This window comes from Nycticebus coucang, chromosome 10, assembly GCF_027406575.1.
Source record: "Nycticebus coucang isolate mNycCou1 chromosome 10, mNycCou1.pri, whole genome shotgun sequence".
Classification (NCBI taxonomy): Eukaryota; Metazoa; Chordata; class Mammalia; order Primates; family Lorisidae; genus Nycticebus; species Nycticebus coucang.
In genome coordinates, this window is record NC_069789.1 from 107,034,589 (window position 1) to 107,054,713 (window position 20,125).

Below are 20,125 nucleotides of genomic sequence, written 5' to 3' on the forward strand. Positions count from 1 at the left end.
GTGCTGTGAGCTGTGATGCCAGCACTCTACCCAGGGCAACACCTTGAGGCTCTGTCTCAAAAAAAAAAAAAAAAAAGCGCCTAACCAAACCTGGACCTATTACCTACAAAGACTTTATACCAAGGTCTTTAAACATAGTGAGCTATTCTAAAATTAACTAGAACACCACATACAACTAACTCATTAAACAAAACATAACAAAAAAACCTAGTTCTGGGCGGCGCCTGTGGCTCAGTGAGTAGGGCGCCGGCCCCATATGCCGAGGGTGGCAGGTTCAAACCCAGCCCCGGCCAAACTGCAACCAAAAAATAGCCGGGCATTGTGGCGCGCGCCTGTAGTCCCAGCTACTCGGGAGGCTGAGGCAAGAGAATCGCGTAAGCCCAAGAGTTAGAGGTTGCTGTGAGCTGTGTGACGCCACAGCACTCTACCCAAGGGCGGTACAGTGAGACTCTGTCTCTACAAAAAAAACAAACAAACAAAAAAAAAAAAACCTAGTTCTTGTGGGTTGGAGGAATCGGCTTCTTTCTCCTCCCAATATGAATATGGTATCAACTAATCTACCCCTAAAGAACAGAAAGAATTAACTGCGTTAGATCTAACTTCTTCTAAGTCCATGTTCGCTTTACTTTTGTTTCTATAATCCTGTTAATATTTTTTATTAAGTAAATAAAAATATTTATTTAAAAAATAAAAATAACTATAAAAATTAAGACACGAGAGACCACAAAGACAACATATACAACTGTCACTATAAACAGCAATTTACTAATGAAGAAATAATAAAAACTAAATATATCAAAAGTTCGGGCTGAGACTGTTTCTTATATTAGATAACGTTGGACACCCCTCCTCCCCAGAGCCCACTCTTTAAATCTACACTTTGTCTCTACATCTTTATTTTCCTTTATTCCTTCCACACCACCAAACACTGGGAGAGAACCACAGAGTTACTAGGAGTAGTTCCCAACATGTTGTTCCTATTTTTAAAATCGACTCAGAATCTGATCACTTCTTCCCATTCTCCTGCCACTATTCTTTGTCACCCTCAGTAGAGTGCTGTAATGTCACAGCTCACAGCAACCTTAGACTCTTGGGCTTAAGCGATTCTCTTCCTTCAGCCTGCTGAGTAGCTGGGACTACAGGCACCGGCCAAAATGCCCGGATATTCTTAGAGACCGGGTCTCGCTCTTGCTCGGGCTGGTCTCCAATCTGTGAGCTCAGGCTATCCACTATCCTCAGCCTCCCAGAGTGCTAGGATTACAGACGTTAGCCAGCATGCCTGGCTTCCTGCCACTACTCTTGGTACATCCACCAGCAAAGTATTCCTGGAGCCTAGTGCAGTAGTCAGTGTCCTTGCATCAATCCTTATCATCTCCACCCCAAGCTAATGTTCTATCCCTGTGCAAATTTTGGGGCACTTATTCCCAACTAAACCCCATAAATGCATCAACGTACACAGTTGTTCAATAAAAACAACAAAAATCCCTACTAAAATCACATTCTTGGCTGGGTGCCTGTAGCACAGTGGTTACAGAGCCAGTCACATACACAGAGGGTGGCAGGTTCAAACCCGGTCTGGGCCAGCTAACAATGACAACTGCAACAAAAAATAGGGGGGAATTGTGGCGGGCGCCTGTAGTCCCAGCTACTCGGGAGGCTAAGGCAAGAGAATCACTTAAGCCTAAGAGTTTGAGGTTGCTGTGAGCTGGGATGCCACAGCTCTCTACGAAGGGCGACATACTGAGACTCTGTCTCAAAAAAATAAAAAATAAATAAAAAATAGGGGGCAAGACATGATTGCAAGAGGGACTTTACCTAACAATTGCAATCAGTGTAACCTGGCTTATTGTACCCTCAGTGAACCCCCAACAATAAAAAAAAAAAAAATAAATAATAAAGTCACGTTCTTCTATTCCAAACCTCATGGCTCTCAGCGTCTTCAGAATAAAGGTACAACTGCTCAACCCGACATTCCGGTTATAAATCCTCAAACTGTTCGGTGCTTAAGTGAGAAGGACCCTGGAGCTCCTGGATCATCACGGTTCGGTCGCGCCGCCAAGCCCTTACCCGTGCGGCCCCTGTGCCTGTAACACTTGCGCACCCCTATCACGGTGGCTGACAGAAACAGGTATCCCATCTACCAGTGACAGGGGCTGCAGTGACTTGACCTCTAATTCAGGGCTTTATCAGAGTAGGGGGCAAGGGTGGCTAAAGGCCAGGTGGACGCAGCACCCACCTGCGCCGGGTCCCGCTGCTCCGCCACCACCCCTTGACTCTGTGGACGAAGAGAGGCTGGGAATGGCGGGAGTCTAGGCCTGGGACGTAGGCACTTGCGTTCACTCTGAGCCTCCGACACTCCTCGGAGAAGTGGGGACATCTCAGCGCTTCCAGGAGCCCCTGCTGGTCAGACCCCCAAAAGACCAAACAATATGTCTGCCGCGAGGAGGCGGAAGTCCCGCCCAAACACGGAAACACCTCTCTTCCAGAGGCCCCATTGGAAGTGCACCGCACAGGCCTCTAGGTAATGTAGTTTCCACTGAATCGTCCTCCAAGGTGTGAGATTCTTGGAAAAAGACTAAGCGCCTGGGCCAAGGTCATCGGCAGATTGCAACCTGACTTTCAGAAGGCAGGCTGGACTTTACTCCTCCTAAAGGGACTGCGTCTGGGGTGTAGTCTGCACTTACTACAGAAACGTTGAAACATTTCAGATGTTCTCTAAAGCCTCAAGACCAAATGGGCACACCACACTACAATGTCTATGTCCATTCACATATCTGGAAGCTTTTTGTTTTGGGAGGGCAAGGTCTTTCTCTTTATCACCCAGGCTGGAGTGCAGTGGTGTGACCATAACTCACAGAAGACTTGAACTCCTGCCCTCACGCCATCCTCCTACCTCAGCCTCCAAAGTAGCTGGGACTCCAGGCACTATCCACCATGCCTGGATTTTTCTTATTTTTTGTAGAGATGTGGTCTTGCTATGTTGCACAGGATGGTCTTGAACTCCTGGCTTCAAGTGATCCTCCTGCCTTGCCTCTCAAAGTGCTGGGATTACAGAAAAAAATAGGATTACAAAAAACAAAAACAAAAACCTGTTCTTTTAGGTCTCGTCTGTTCAACTTATTTTTTTCCTTCTGGGTGGCTACCTGATAAACTCCTTGAGGTCCCAAGTGGTCTGTTATGTGAACAGTGGCCTCCCTTTCTGAGATCAACCTGGGGAGTGGGAGCTAGAGGTATCTGAGGAAGTTTCATGCTACTCCCAGAAGTACTAGAGGTTGTCACAATTGTCCCCTTTTCAGGGTAAGCTCTGAACTCACAAAGTATCATGGTATTCAGGCTATAAATAAGGACCACAAAGTCCTTTGCTTGGAGGAAAAACTTTGCTTGGATGTATTGGGCTAAACTGGAGAAAGAACTATTTTCTGCCATAATTATGTTTCTCTGAGACACATTAAGTTTGGGATGTTCACAAATGCTATTACTCCAATCATTCTAAGTTTCATTTGAAACTCTTAAGTTTTCAAAGCACCCCATAAAATAAACTCTCAGGCTTAAAGGTGGCTTAAAATATAAAGTCTTTATAACAACAGAAACCAGTGGACAGCGCCTGTGGCTCAGTGGGCAGGCTGCTGGACCCATATACCGAGGGTGGGGGGTTCAGACCCAGCCCTGGCCAAACTGCAACAAAAAAATAGCTGGGCTTTGTGGCAGGCACCTGTAGTCCCAGCTACTCGAGAGGCTGAGGCAAGAGAATGGCCTAAGCCCAGGAGTTGGAGGTTGCTATGAGCTGTGTGACTCCACGGCACCCTACTGAGGGCGAAAAAGTGAGACTCTGTCTCTACAAAACAAACAAACAAACAAAAAACAGAAACCAGAGCAAGGAGAGGTAGGCTTTTCATGGACTAGTGAATTAGAGACCAAAAATATCATCACTAGAACCACAGGAAGCCAGCAATATCCCTGAAAAAGGTAGTCCTCAGCAGCAGCCGAGGACTCATCAGCAGTATTCAGATCAAGTCCTCTGGGCCCCAAATGGGTCAGATTCACCCACTAACTCATCAGCAGGAAATGAGAAAGCAATTGAGTGCTCAGGCTTTTCACAAATTCTTCCTGCAAAAGGAACACAGAGGTTTGCTTCCCAAAGCATACTGAGGTAGGTGAACACTGTGGGTTCACACCAGGTGGCAGAGGTCAACTGGCTAGAGCTATAATACTGACAGTGATAAAAATCTCGCAAGGACCCCAAGAAGGTTAAAAGTTCAACACAGCTCCCTAAATCTTGCCATATACCTAGAATATATGCAGGTGTCTGAATGAATGAGGTTCAGTTCAAACAGATGGCACTCTCATAAGGGATCACCTCCAGTGTTGTTATATTGAACAAGAAAGTATCACAATTCCAGTACACCTATAGTACTTTTCCCATGTGAACTCTGTGGTACCAAATGAGGTAAGGCCTTTGGCTAATAGCTTTCTCATATCCAACACACTCATATGACTTTACTCCAGTGTGAACTCTCTGGTGTCGAGTGAGGCCAGAGCTTTTGCTAAAAGATTTTCCACACTGGCCACGTTCGTAAGGCCTTTCTCCAGTGTGAACTCTCCAAGTAGTCACTGAAGTTGGAGCTTCACCTAAAGGTTTTTCCACATTCACTGCACCTATAGGGCCTTTCTCCAGTGTGAACTCTCCATTGTTTAAGGAGTGCAGACCTTTGGCTAAAGTATTTCTCACATTCATTGCATTCACAAGGCCTTTCTCCAGTGTGAACTGTCAGATGTAGAATGAGGCTGCAATTCTGGCTAAAGGACTTTCTACATTCAGTGCATTCATAGGGCCTTGATCCACTGTGAACTTCCTGGTGTTTTATAAGACTGGAATTGTTGGTAAAAAATTTTCCACATTTGCTGCACTCATACGGTCTTTCCCCAGTATGAACACCATGATGTTGCAGAAGTGCAGAGCTTTGGCTAAAGGATTTCCCACATTTGCTACATTCATAAGGCCTTTCTCCAATGTTAATTCTCTGATGTTGAATGAGGTTGGACCTTTGGCTAAGGATTTCCCACATTCACTGCACTCATAAGGCCTTTCTCCAGTATGAACTTTCCAATGCTTATTGAGGCTATAGCTTTGGCTAAAGGATTTCCACATTTGTAAGGTCTTTCTCCAGTGTGAACTATCTGGTGTTTAATGAGGCTGGAACTTTGGCTAAAAGACTTCCCACATTCATTGCACAAGTAACATCTTTCTCTAGTGAGGGCTCTCTGATGATGAACAAGTGTGTATTTGTGGCCAAAGGCTTTGTGGCATTCTCCCCAGTCATAACAGTTTTTTCCTCTCCGAAAGGCAGCCCACCATAGGGGTCTATAATTTGACTTTTCCCTCATATGAGTGCCCAGTTGCTGGAGAAATCCCAAACTGGCTGGGAAGTTGCTTCCAACGTCCCTGTAAGCAAAGGGCTTCTGTGACTCACTGGATGTGCAATTCTTCACAAATCATGCTCCATTCACATCACTTCTAAAGGGTTTCTGCCCATTGTGCTGCTTCTGGCACTGATGATTTGTACTAAAACAGAATTGTTTCTCACATGCCCAACACGTGTACATTTTCTACCCTCAATGGATTCCATTATGCTCAGTCAAGTGAATATCTTTTAAGATTGGGCCACACATCTCACACAAGTGGGCCTTCTGAGGAGATGGACTTGACATGGAAATCCTGGCCTGTGACACTTCTACAGAAACACTACGCTCAAAAGGTATTTCCTCATCCTCTGCACCACACCAACAACCTAAAAGCAATGAAATGACAGTGATATGTATGTTGACATTGTAGGAGATAACTTCAATACAAATCTGTGTTTAATACACCCAAGAAGAAGTTCATGGGATTGTCTGCAGGATAGGATTGTTTTCAGTTGAGGATGAAACTGAACAGTTGAGGATGAAACTGATGGACACCTAAAAGTCACAGAAGGGGGAGGCCTCAATATGTGAAAGACAAACATGGAGTGTAACACAGGGAGGAGAGACAGGGTCCATAATTCATTCCTCTGCTAAAAACTTTCAGCAGATCTTGGTCTGCTAGTGATACTGGAGCACTATATAGAAGGGTGTTATCCCAGCCCAAGAAAATCTGCCTGCAACAAAGCAGTCCTGGTGTTTAAGAACTGTTTAAAAATACGTGCACATCCCATAACATAATATGTCAAGGCCAATGTTGGAGAGCACAGCAGATGTAGAGTCCAGAGATGGGGATTGGCCCAGAGCTAGATGTAAAGGAAGTGACAAATAGTAGAATGGACAAAGTGGCTAAATGTAAAGAACAGGGAAGGAAAGGCAATAATGAGGTGGCTACTAACGAGAATCATAAGATTAACCAAACAAAATAGGTTTCTGGTATAATTTGAAACCAACTCTGCATGCCTTCTCCAGGTGCCACTCCTCGGGGCTAGCCTCTGTCTGAGCTCATCTAGCTATAGATAATACATATCCATCCTATGAACCAGAAGGGTTTACCACATTACCCCCTCAATGAAAAACTACATTGTGTGTGGATGAGGCAAGCACTAAGAGAGAGATGGATGTGCAGCCAGCAATGGTCCAGCAAAACTCATCACATAATAACCCACAAGAAGAAAACATAATTTTTTTAAAAACTTAAATATTACAAAAAGAGCTTTAAAAGAGGATTCTGAGCTCGGTGCCTGTAGCTTAAGCGGCTAAGGCACCAGCACAAACACCAGAGCTGGCAGGTTTGAATCTAGCCCGGGCCTGCCAAACAACAACGACAACTACCACCAAAAAATAGCCGAGCATTATGGCAGGCACCTGTAGTCCCAACTACTTGGGAGGCTGAGGCAAGAGAATCGCTTAAGCCCAGGAGTTGGAGATTGCTGTGATCTGTGATACCATAGCACTCTACCCAGGGCAACAGCTTGAGGCTCTATCTCAAAAAAAAAGAAAGAAAGAAAGAAAGAAGATTCTGCAAGAAGAGCCCTTGGTCTATATAAGTAGCGACTGTCTAAAAGACAGATCTAAGAGTTTCTGGCATAATCAAAGGTGAAAAAATGTTAGCTAGAGGATGTAAGTATTACCTGGGAATGGTATTTGGATATGGGAAGGTTACCTGGCCAGGGAGAAGGCAAGCAAGGTTAAGATCGGTGACTGCAAGACACCGATAGTCTTGCTCCCTTACCTCTGGACCCTGCCCTGCCAGGCTTAGGGGTAGCAGATGTTGGGCCTGCCAAGGAGAGAACAGTGCACACACCTCAACCCTACCAACCCACAGCCCTTACTCAGAGAACTGGGGAAGAAAACAGTGTCCATAATTGGCAAAACCCCAAAAGTTTGAGAAACACTCTGTGAGGCTGTGAGGAAGCAGCCTCATAGTGATAATGGGAATGCAAATCTAAACAAGATCTATGGCTGGGTGCAGTGGCTCGCACCTATAATTCTAACTCTCTGGTCTCTGGGAAGCTGAGGTGGGAGGATTGCTTGAGCTCAGGAGTTCGAGACCCCATCTCTACTAAAAATAGAAAAACTAGCCGGGCATTGTAGTGATTGCTATAGTCCCAGCTACTCAGGAGGCTGAGGCAAGAGGATTGCTTAAGTCCAAGAATTTTATGTTGCTGTGAGCTATGACACCACAGCACTCTACCCAGGGTGATAGAGTGAGACTCTGACAAAGGAAAAAAAAACAACAACACAAGCTCTATGGAGGGCAATTTAAAATTGCAAATCCATATACCCTTTGCCTGAGCTATTCTACATCTTGAAATTATTCTGTAACTCATATGTGCAAAATGGCCGTAATGTAAAGCTTGTCATTGCAGGCTTCTTTTTGAGAGCAAAGTCCTGGGAACAACCTAAATGTCCATCAGTTGGGACTGGTTTAATAAATGTGATACATACAAATAGCTGAATACTTTGCAATACAAAAAGGTTGAAGAAGCTCTTTATGGATTGATATGAGACAGTTTCAAGATATATTAAGAGAAAAAAGCAGTGTGTACAATAATGTATACATGATTCTTTTGTGTGTATTATATATTCTTTTGTGAAAAAATAAAAAGGGTAGGGCCAGGTGCAGAGACTCACATCTGTAATCCTAGCACTCTGGGAGGCTGAGGTGGGTGGATTGCCTGAGCTTACAGGTTCAAGACCAGCCTGAGTCAGAGTGAGACCCCATCTCTAAAAATAGCCGGGTGTTGTGGCTGGTACCTGTCATCCCAGCTACTTGGGAGGCTGAGGCAAGAGAATCACTTGAGTCTGTGAGTTTGAGGTTGCTATGAGCTATGACACTACGGCACTCTACCGAGGGTGAAAGTAACACTGTCTCAAAGAAAACTACAGGTGCCCACCACAATGCCTGCCTATTTTTAGAGACAGGGTCTCACTCTGTCTCAGGCTGGTCTTGAGCTCCTGAGCTCAGGCAATTCACCTGCCTTGACCTCCCAGAGTGCTAGGATTATAAGTTTGAGCCACTTCTCCCGGCCTTCAACATATTTTTGTTGAATGAATCAACAGTGTATGTGTATATGCTGTAAAGAGAAAAAGAAAGAAGATCAAGGAACCAAAAAAAAAAAAATGTCTATAGTAACAGTGTCTGCAGTCTGATGTGAGAATAGACCTGTATCACTGGGAAAAGTGGATAGGCAGAGACAATTACAGGGTACAGAGGTGGGTGTTAGGACCTTACCCAGTGAGGTTGTAAAAGCCAGATTCTCCAGCATCACATCATGGTATAGGTGTCTCTGAGCCTCATCAAAGAGACTCCACTCCTTCCAGGAGAAGTACACAGCCACATCTTCAAAGGTTATGGTGTCCTGAAAGGATGGGGAATAGATGAAATCACAGACAGCTCCTCTTCTAAGGACCCACAATCACTTCCTCTACACATCTACCCCATGGCCATCTTGCTCCCAAACTCCCCAAGTCAGAAAAGAATTAGGCCCTAGTGCCATTGTCTCTTCATGGGCCCACTGATCACTGGGTTCGGTTGTCAGAACAAGATCAAGTGGACAAATAGATATCTAAGCTGGGGATCTGGCAAAGAGGCAACCACCCCTTGCTGACAGGCAATACCCATAGAATGTCCAAGGTCAGAAAAAAAAAAAGAATGTCCAAGGTCATGGAACTCTCAATAACAGGGCCCTAGGAATAGCTTGTATTCCCTCTCCAAGTATACATCATTCTTTAGATTGCATATTCCTCACATTTCTGTGCACTACAGCCCCATGTCCATGGCTTCCACCTCCTCCCTGCCCACCTGCCAAGCTGTATTGTCCATTCATCCTCCCTCCAGGCCCACTTATGCACCTCACTTGTATTTTTGAAGCCTAATACCATCACTCAGTCCATACTCTTGCCTCCCACCCTCCTGTTCCTGTCTCCCTAACAGCTTTACTGCCATAACCTGATGATCATTTCTACCACATATGACCACAGTTCATTCACTTAGTTCATAGTGTAGCCACATTACGGATGTGTTACCACGAACCCCCAAGATCTGTGTGTCCAGCTGCCCACTTCATATCTCCACTGAGTGGTGTTATGAAATACCTCAGACTCTGAACATGGTCAAAACAAAGCACCAGATATCACCAGTGAATATTACACATACTAAATCGTCCTCAACTCAGTTGATGGCACCTCCATCTCTTTAGTTGCTAAGACTAAAAATCCTGGGGTGATCCCTGAATCCCTTTTCACTCTTACCATACATATTAGAAAATCTAGTAACCTCTCTTTAAAAGTTAAATCCAAAATCTAATTGCTTTTTCTAAGCCAAGACTCTGGTCCATACAACCTCACCTGGATTATGGCAGCAGCCTGTATCCTGAACTTTCTGCCTCCTCCCTCAACCCTAGTCTGTTATTTTTTCTGCAGCCAGATGGAGTTCTCTGAAGACCTTATTAAGACCACCTCCCACTTGACTCGAATCTTCCATATTCTCCAAAACAGACATTTCACTTTTCAGGCAAGTATACAATCTGACTATTGCACTCCTGCACTTTGTTACACTTGAAAGGAAATCTGAAGGTTCTCAAACATTCCCAGAACAGTTTTACCTCTAACCATTACCACATCTTGGTACTAGTTCCTGGTATAATCCTCCACATCTGTTTACATTGGCTGGGAGAAAGAAAACCTGACATGGACTCATGACCAAGGGCTGGGGGAATAGCACTTTAAGACTTCCAGTTCTTTAGAACATGTGGGTATGGGTTTTGGCCAGTAAGGGACTAGGACACCTTCCACTTACCTGTGTTGGTTCCATAAGTGCTTCTGCAACCATAGGAGCCTGTGGGAAGAGGCAGGCCTTAGAAGAATATGCCCAGTTGGCACAGTGACTCACTCCTATAATCCTAGCACTCTGAGAGGCTAAGATGGGTAGAGTTCAAGACCAACCTGAACAAGAGTGAGACTGTCTTTACTATAAATAGGGGGGGAGGGAACCCAAAGAAACAAACAAAAAATCCTAGCTGGGCATGGTGGTGCATGCCTGTAGTCCCAGCTATTTGGAGGGCTGAAGGAAGAGGATCGCTTGAACTCAGGAGTTTAAAGTTGTTGTGAGCTATGATGACACCACAGCATTCTACCCAGGGTGACACAGTGAGACCGAGTCTCAGAAAGAATGTCTATGGTAGGGTTCAATTAATTCATGCCTCCCTGTATCTTTGCCTGGCTCCAAAACATGGTGACATACAGCTGAATGTGTAACTACTGTGCCTCAGTGTTCAGTGTCACCTCTTACCAGCTGTGTAATATTTTTTTTTTTTTTTGAGACAGAGCCACACTTTGTTGCTCTCAGTAGAGCGCCCTGGCATCATACCTCACAGCAACCTCAAAATCTTGGGCTCAAGTGATCCTTTTACCTCTGCCTTCTGAGTAGCTGGGACTACAGAAGCCTACCACAATGCCTGGCTATTTTTAGAGATGGGGTTTCACTCTTGCTCAGGCTGGTCTCCAACTCCTGTGCTCAAGCAATCCACATGCCTTGGCTCCCAGAGCGCTGGGATTACAGGCATGAGCCACCACACCTGGCCCAGTTGTGTAATCTTGAACAAAGACTCAAACTCCCAGTCCCTCAACGCCCTCATCATCCCCAAGCAATCCCGAACAGCCTTTGGAAAACTTTTTAAAAATCCTAACATAGGTGTCTCGTTTTTGTTCAAAACTCTCTGTGGCTTCCAGACTCCCCACAGTGAAAGTATGACTGTCACTCTGCTATTCCAGGCTAAATTCGGCCTCACAGAGGTCCTCACGGGATAAAGCAGAATCCAGGTTTCCGGAATTCTCCCAGCTCAGCCCCACCTCCACATCTTTGCACGTGCTGGTACCTCTGCCTGTCCTCTCTCCACATCCCACTGTCAAAAACAGAGACCCCACCACAAACGTCTTACTGTCCTGGACACCGAGGCCTGGGCTGCAGGGACGTGAGCAGACGCCCTCACTCAGAGTTTCAGGACTTGGGTGAGTAAAGTCGGACGAGGCCCAGAGGACGCGGCTCTTAGCTGAGCTGGGTCTCTCAGCGCGGCCGCGGCCATCGGATCCTGGGAGGAGCAGGGCCAGGAGCGGCGGTCCCTATCCCGGGCCGGGCAGCTCACCCAGGCTGCGGCTTGGAGCTTCACAACCGCCTCCGTGTAGCGGAGACAACTCCTCTCGCGTCTTCTCGGTCCTGTCACCCTGATTCCGAATCAGAGCTCTGGAGCCATGATCAGGATGAAAAGATCAGACAAAAGGCAAAATGACCACTAAGAGGAGGCTGCCAGAGGTCCCGCCTCATGGTTACTGTGCCCCACACGGATGCGCCGTGGGACACAGGCCGTTGTAAGTAGTTCCCACAGATCCCCGGCCTCGCGTCAGGCCGCTGCTCAATGGCGTCGCCAGTGAAGGTGCACAGTTTTCTGCACCCCAGAAAGGTGGCTTTGTCTCCTATGTGTTCCTTGAAGTACGAGAACCTAAGACAGGAAAATTCCATTCTCGGCTAATAAGCGAGACTCGGGGGTTAATTCCTCCCTGCTAGCTGAAAAGGCCTTGAGATATGATTCCCTGAGGTCCCCGCCAAGTTGTAGCTGGAGATTTAGCACCTGTCTGGAGCTAAACTGTTGCTCTTCATTCCCTAATTTCAAATTACACAAAAGTTTCATTTAGCCTGTTAGGAAGGTGGATGAACAGAAACAGACGGCCAGGTGTCCTTGTAGTTTATCTTTAAGTTAAATGCTCCAGACTTAGAAATGACGTGTATGTGCTTTTTTTGTTGTTGTTGAGACAGGGTCCCACCCTATGCCCCTGAGCAGAGTGCAGTGGGCGCGGTAGCTCACCGCAACCTCAGACTCGGGCTGCGGACACCCCGCTGCCTCAGCCTCAGGAAGCCGCTGGGATCACAGGCGCTCGCCACGGCGCCCGGCTGGGTTTTTCCATTTTTTTAGGAGTCGGGGTCTCACTCTCACTCAGACGAGTCTCGAACTCGAGCAATTCTCCCTCCTCAGCCTCCCACAGTGCTGGGATTACAGGCGTGAGCCACCGCGCCCGGCGAGGAGAATTTTTTTATAGCAGTCTCAATTACTGCTTTTGTTCTTTATTCTTACTTATTCTTATCTCATGAGTTTGGATATATGATACAGTGAATAAAGATGTACAATCGCTGTTGGCCTGAGCGAGCCTCAGTCTTCCCTTAAGAAATCATTCCGTCTGCAGTGATATCTCTGTGTCGTTGATTGGGCTGGTGGACAGCAACACACCAGGTCCAAGCACAGAGAGTTTTTGCTCCCTTTTTTGCTCAAATTTCTGCTGAGTGCTGTCAGCAACTCATTACCTACGCGTTAGGAGACATATTATTTCAGACTGTAAAACCAAGCATGTTCCCAGATGCTAAAAATACTATTTCAGATTCTCCCAGAGGCTACAATTTCAATTGAGTATGTTATTCCATAGTCATTCAAACACGAAATACATCCACACTTACTTGTCCAACTAAAATAAGTGACTGAGGCAAAGATCTCAATAAATGGAGGTTTATTAGGCTAGAGTTTGAGGAATGTGAAGAGGGTCACAAAAAATAGAGTAATTGTTTTTCTGAAGAGCAATTCGGAAGTTTTAGCATTTAGTCATACAGAAAAAAAAAGGCAAAAGGGGGTAGTGAGACAAAATGGTCATATTCTTGTGAGACCTAGGAATATCTACATTTGGCATAAGATAAGGCTAATGTTATGGGGGGGGAAGGAAGTGAAGTATCAACTATGTAGATATCCCTGGATATGTAGAAGAATGTCTGGTCCTATCTTGTCTGTTGGGCACCTGTAAAGATAAACTTGCAAGTCACTATTAGTGTGGAATCAGAACAGAATTTAGTTTTAGAAGAAAAAAAAAGAATTTAATTTTAGGAACTAGACTAGCCTGCAGACCTAAAGTTACAATTTGTAAGTCCTTGCTTATGAGAGGCCAGAAAAGAGTTTCCTTAATGAATGATCTGTGAGGTCAATCCTTCGGTTGTGGCAGGAAGGAGTCCTGAGAGTTTTAATTTTCTCTTACAAAGTTAATAAACATTAATGAATTGCAATTCAAATGCATGCATTCTAAAGCATTGGAGCCTTTTGCTAATCCATGTCAGGGAAAAAGAGAAAAAAAATATTGCAGATAGAGTCATCAAGGAAGGTCAAGGAGGGATGGGGATCAACATGAAACAGAAGTGCTAAGGAGAATCTCAGTCCATGGATTCTACAGAAAACCTCTCTCCTGACTACTCTGCCCAATTCCTTGAGCAACATTTTCATCTACTTAGCATCTTTTCCTTGATATCTTTATATATATTCAAAATCTTTTAGGAATATGACTTCAATCTTGGAAAGAGAATGATGAAAAAAACGCTACTTTGGTATTAACAATGGCTCCTGTGTTCAAAAATGAAGCATGTATACACAAGGAGCTCTCCCTTCCCAGATATTGGGTTCATCATCTCGTTTTCATTGCTGGGAAGTAATTATCAATTCTTTTGTGATTTCTGAAGCTGTTCTACATAGGAAAGTGATATCTCAGTAAAACTGCTGTAAAATGCAAATTACAGAAAGCTATTAATGACTATGTAATGATGCAAAGGTGGTGACAGATAAAGCTCTGGGGAAATTTTTGCAGAAGTTTTTGCAGTGTTGTCTGAGACGAAATAAAAATAAGCTAAGCACACAACTCAAATGGTCACTCTAAAGCAGTGGTTCTCAACCTTCCTAATGCTGTGGCCCTTTAACACAGTTCCTGTGGGTTGAGAACTGCTATTCTAAAGGTTTTGTCTCTAGGGTGGCACCTGTGATTCAGTGAGTAGGGTGCCAGCCCCATATACCGAGGGTGGCAGGTTCGAACCTGGTTGTGGCCAAACCACAACAACAAAAAACATAAAATAAAATAAAGGTTTTGTCTCCAAAGTGATTTTTCTTCATTCTTGGAAATACTGAGCACCACTAGTAGGAAGGAAAACATGATGTGGACAGTTAAAATAGCTAAAATTATAAAAATAAACAGAGAAGGTGAAGTCTATGGTATAGTATTATTTACTTACTGTTTTTTATTTTTGAGACAGAGCCTCACTCTGTCACCTTGGGTACAGTGCCATGGGATCATAGCTCACAGCAACCTCAAACTTTTGGGCTCAAGAAATCCTCTTGCAGAATGTACAGAGAACTCAAACTGATCAATAAGAATAAATAACCCCATTTCTATATGGGCAAGAGACTTGAACAGAAACTTCTCTGATGAAGACAGGCTCATGGCCTACAAACACATTTAAAAAATGCTCATCATCCTTAATCATCAGAGAAATGCAAATCAAAACCACTTTTGAGATATCATCTAACTCCAATAAGATTAGCCCATATCACAAAAATCCCAAAACTACAGATGTTGGCGTGGATGTGGAGAGAAGGGAATGCTTCTACACTGCTGGTGGGAATGCAAGCTAATACGACCTTTTTGGAAAGTAGTTTGGAAAACACTCAAGGAACTAAAAGTAGACCTACCGTCCGATCCTGCAATTCCTCTACTAGGTATATACCCAGATGATCAAAAATTATTTTACAACAAAGACATATGCACCATAGTGTTTATTGCAGCCCAATTCATAATAGCCAAGACATGGAAACAGCCCAAGTGCCCATCGACCCGTGACTGGATTAACAAATTGTGGTATATGTACACCATGGAATACTATGCAGCCATAAAAAAGATGGAGACTTCATATCTTTTATGTTTACCTGTATGGAGCTGGAACATATTCTTCTTAGTAAAGTATCTCAAGAATGGGAGGAAAAAATCATATTATAACAAAGATATTTGTACCAGAATGTTTATTGCAGCCCAATTCATAATTGCTAAGTCATGGAAAAAGCCCAAGTGCCCATTGATCAATGAATGGATTAATAAATGTGGTATATGTACACCATGGAATATTATGCAGCCTTAAAGAAAGATGGAGACTTTACCTCTTTCATATTTACATGGATGGAGCCGGAACATATTCTTAGTAAAGTATCTCAAGAATGGAAGAAAAAGTATCCAATGTACTCAGCCCTACTATGAAACTAATTTATGTCTTTCATATGAAAGCTATAACCCAGTTATAACCTAAGAATATGGGGAAGGGGCAGAGGGAGGGGAGGAAGGGGGGAGGATGGGCGGAGGGAGAGTGATTGGTGGGATTACACCTGCGGTGCATCTTACAAGGGTACATGTGAAACTTAGTAGATGTAGAATATAATTGTCTTAACACAATAACTAAGAAAATGCCAGGAAGGCTATGTTAACCAGTGTGATGAAAATGTGTCAAACGGTCTATAAAACCAGTGTATGGTGGTGCCCCATGATCGCATTAATGTACAAAGCTATGATTTAATAAAAAAAAGAATGAAAAAAAAGTATCCAATGTACTCAATACTACTATGAAATCAATATATAACCACCTACACACTCATATGAATGGCAAAACATAACTATAGTCCAGAAAGTAGAAGGGAAGAGGAGAGAGAGGGGAGGGGAGGAGGGATGTGGGAGGAGGGAGGGTGTTTGGGGGGACCTCATCTAACGTGCATGATGCAATGGTACATTTCAAAACTATTAAGAAATGAGTATAATTGTGATGGATGTGTTACTTTAGTTCAATGTATGCATTTCACATTGTATATCAAAGCAGTATCCTGAACCCCATAAATACATCAATGTACAAAGTTATGATTTAATAAAAAATAATTAAAAAAAAAAAAGAAATCCTCTTGCCTCAGAATCCCAAGTAGCTGGGACTATAGGCACCCTCCACAATGCCCCCCAAAATACTATTTTTAGTAGAAACTGGGTCTCACTGTTGCTTAGCCTGGTCTTGAACTCCTGAGCTCAGGCAATTCACCTGAACATACAAAATCTTCTTTTAGCTATCTGAAATATACTTTATTATTAACTATAGTCATCTTGCTGTGCAGAACACTAGAGCGTATTCCTCCAAAGTGTAACTTTGTACCCATTTATCATTCTCTCACCATTCCCTGTCCTCCCCACCCCCATCCCCAGCCTCTGATGACCACCATTCTACTCTTTTTTTTTTAGAGATAGGTTCTCTGTTGCCTGGGCTAGAGTTGGGTAGCATCCTCCTAGCTTATTGCAACCTCAAACTCCTGGACTAAAGCAATATTCCTGTCTCAGCCTTCCTAGTATCTGGGACTACTGGTACGCCACTGTGCCAAGCCACTTTCTATTTTTTTTTTTTTTTTTTGAGACACAGTCTCAAGCTGTCACCCTGGGTAGAGTGCTGTGGCATCACAGCTCACAGCAACCTCCGATTCTTGGGCTTAGGCGATTCTCTTGCCTCAGCCTCCCAAGTAGCTGGGACTATCGCCACTGCCACAAAGCCTGGTTATTTTTTTGTTGCAGTTGTCATTGTTGTTTTAGCTAGCTTGAGCTGGGTTCAAACGCTCAGCCTTGGTGCATGTGGCCGGCACCCTACCCACTGATGTACGGGTGCTGCCCAATGTCATGATTCTTACACTAACACGTGTACATCTCAGCACAACCTGGAAATGCATGATTGTGACCAGTGGTTTGGCTTGGGCCAGAGAACAGGATGTATTTTCTTGTTTTTGTCTTTTTATTTTTTATTTTTGAGACAGAGTCTCACTATCACCCTCAGTAGAGTGCCATGGCATCACAGCTCATGGCAACCTCAAACTCTTAGGCTTATGTGGTTCTCTTGCCTCAGCCTCCCAAGTAGCTGGGACTACAGGCACCCATCACAATGCCTGGCTGTTTTTTGTTACAGTTGTCATTGTTGTTTAGCTGGCCCAGGCTGGGTTCAAAGCCTGCCAGCCTCGGTGTATGTGGCTGGCGCTATAACCATTGGGCTACGGGCACCGAGCCTGTTTTAGTTTTTCTTTTGAGACAGAGTCTCACTATGTCACCCTTGGTAGAGTGTCATGGCATTACAGCTCACAGCAACCTCAAACTCTTGGGCTTAAGCGATTCTCTTGCCTCAGCCTCCCAAGTAGCTGGGACTACAGGCGCCCACCACAATGCCTGGTTATTTCCTGGTTATAGTTGTTTTTGTTGATTAGCAGGCCCAGACTGGATTCGAACCCGCCAACTCTGGTGTATGTGATTTGTGCTCTAGCTGCTGAGCTACAGACACGGAGCCCTGATGTCATGATTCTTAAAATCAATAAATCATCTACTGTTGCCTTTTTCCCTAATAGGTGACAACCCTTGTTGTCAGTTGTCCAAGGCCTGATGACACTAACTCTGTATATGTTGTCCAGTTTATACTTGTTGATCCAAGTAAAAGACTGAGCAAAAAAACTCAATCATGGAGGTTTATTTTTTTATTTTTAATTTTTTTGAGACAGAGTCTCACTTTGTTGCCCTATGGTAGAGTGCAGTGGCGTCACAGCTCACAGCAACCTCTAGCTCTTGCGCTTAGGCGATTCTTTTGCCTCAGCCTCCCGAGAGTTGGGACAACAGGCGTCCACCACAACGCCCAGCCATTTTTTTGTTGCAGTTTGGCCAGGGCCAGGCTGGAACCTGCCACCCTCGGTATATGGGGCTGGCACCCTACTCACTGAGACAATAGGTGCTACCAATCATGGATGTTTATTAAGCCAAAGTTGAGGATGCACCTGGGAAAAACACTAACCACAGACAAGGTGTGGCTGTTTTTTTCTGAAGGGGAAGTTAACACTTTCACCATCTTACAGGCAACAGAGAAAAAGGAAAAGGGGGTGGGGGCTGATGAGGGAAAGCAGATACATTCTTGTGAGGCCTAGCAAATCTACATTTTACATAAAATAAGGAGCATGTTAGAAAGGGGAAAGAGTGAGGAAAGGCAGGAGTTAAAGTAAGAAACTATTATCAATTACCTTGAAAATATACAAGGAACTTGAAAATAAGAGATTCCAAGTCCTCAAATCAAATACCTTATTTCCCCTTGCATTTTAGGAAAATTGAAATTGTTTTAGTTTTCTTTCTTTTTTTTTTTTAATTTGGCCGGGGCTGGGTTTGAACCCGTTTTTTTTTTTTTTTTTTTTTTTTTTTTTGTGAGACAGAGTCTCACTCTGCTGCCCTGGGGTTGAGTGCCATGGTATCATCATAGCTCACAGTATCTCAAACTCTTGGATTCACTCAATCCTTCTGCCTCAGCTTCCCAAGTAGCTCAGACTACAGGCACATAACACAATGCCTGGCTAATTTTTCTATTTTAGTACAGATGGAGTCTCACTCTTGCTAAGGGTGGTCTTGAATTCCTGAGCTCCAGTGATCTGCCCACATTGGCCTCCCAGAATATTAGGATTACAGGTGTGAGCCACTAGGCCCAGCCGAAATTTTTTTTTTTTTTTTTTGTAGAGACAGAGTCTCACTTTATGGCCCTTGGTAGAGTGCCATGGCCTCACACAGCTCACAGCAACCTCCAACTCCTGGGCTTAAGCGATTCTCCTGCCTCAGCCTCCCGAGTAGCTGGGACTACAGGCACCCGCCACAATGCCTGGCTATTTTTTGGTTGCAGTTTGGCCGGGGCGGGTTTGAACACGCCACCCTCGGTATATGGGGCTGGCACCCTACTGACTGAGCCACAGGCGCCGCCCCGAAATTTTTTTTTTTAATAGAAGGGAGATCAAACTAGAAAGATCCAAAATAAACTACTCAAATTTTACATAAGATGATTTACACTTTCATAGTATATTCAGAATTACAATTGCGTTCACTGTTACCTCCTTTGACACTAAGGCTATTTAGTTAATTTCTGAAATAGAACCCATTTAAAGATAGTGTAAAGAAAATGCCAAGAATTGAGAAAGATAAAAAGAAGAAAAGTCTGGATACCAGGACTATGTGTTTTTCCTTCATATTTCTCTACCTAAGGTTTTAGCATTATTCAACATTACTTGCTGAGTCTACCTGACTCACTTTGCTAAAGCCTCATTATCTTTCCAGGCTGACTTCCACCCTCTTCCTTCCTCTTGGAAGAGGATACCTTCTACACTACTTAATAAATCTTTTACTCTGAATGGTAGTTCTCATTAAAAAACAAACTCAGCTTATCCTAGAATACCCAGTCTGTCATCTCTCTCCCCTAAGGTCCTTTTCTGTACTGTAGGCCAGTGCCGTTTGATCCTATACATGTTGTTTTCATTGTCCACCAGTTAGGATACATGTCTTATACACAGAAATGTTGGGGGCCCTTCATACTATGGTTAGATTGAATGGTACTCACACCACATATAATTTAGTTTGTTGGGGCTAATAGGCCTCCCAAGGCCTCCTCATCTAGCGTGGGGCCATTCCCCAAATGAACTCAGACCCACAATGCAATGCCCTGAATCTTAATTTTATCAGGGACCCACTGTTATTTCCCTATTTAGCTTAATAACTTTCTATCCACAAAAACTTGAGTGATACATATTTGTGCAAAGCACACTGTATAAGCTGGCAGCCATAGCTCAGTGGTTAGCATACTGGCCCTGCACACCAGATATAGTGAGTTTGAGCCTTGCCTGGGCCCAAGTAACCAAAAAACAAAAAAAAACATTAAAAAAAAGAAAAAAAATCTAAGGGTAAGATTATAGCTTAAACAAACAAATTCAAAAACAAAGCGCACTGT

General features: G+C 44.0%; 1 protein-coding gene across 9 annotated transcripts in view; it reads right to left on the reverse strand.

Annotated features, from left to right (window-relative positions):
* Window positions 1-20,125, reverse strand: part of ZNF671 (zinc finger protein 671) — a 49,788-nt gene that overhangs the window by 11,970 nt on the left and 17,693 nt on the right. For 3 of the 9 annotated variants that reach the window (XM_053606273.1, XM_053606275.1, XM_053606274.1), the window contains exons 2-3: window positions 10,265-10,410; window positions 8,699-8,825 (exon numbers count right to left, since the gene is read on the reverse strand). In XM_053606273.1, coding sequence (XP_053462248.1) covers window positions 8,699-8,825; window positions 10,265-10,297 — 160 coding nt within the window. In that variant the 5' untranslated portion in view covers window positions 10,298-10,410. The other 6 variants (XM_053606271.1, XM_053606272.1, XM_053606270.1 and 3 more) reach the window with 3 other exon arrangements.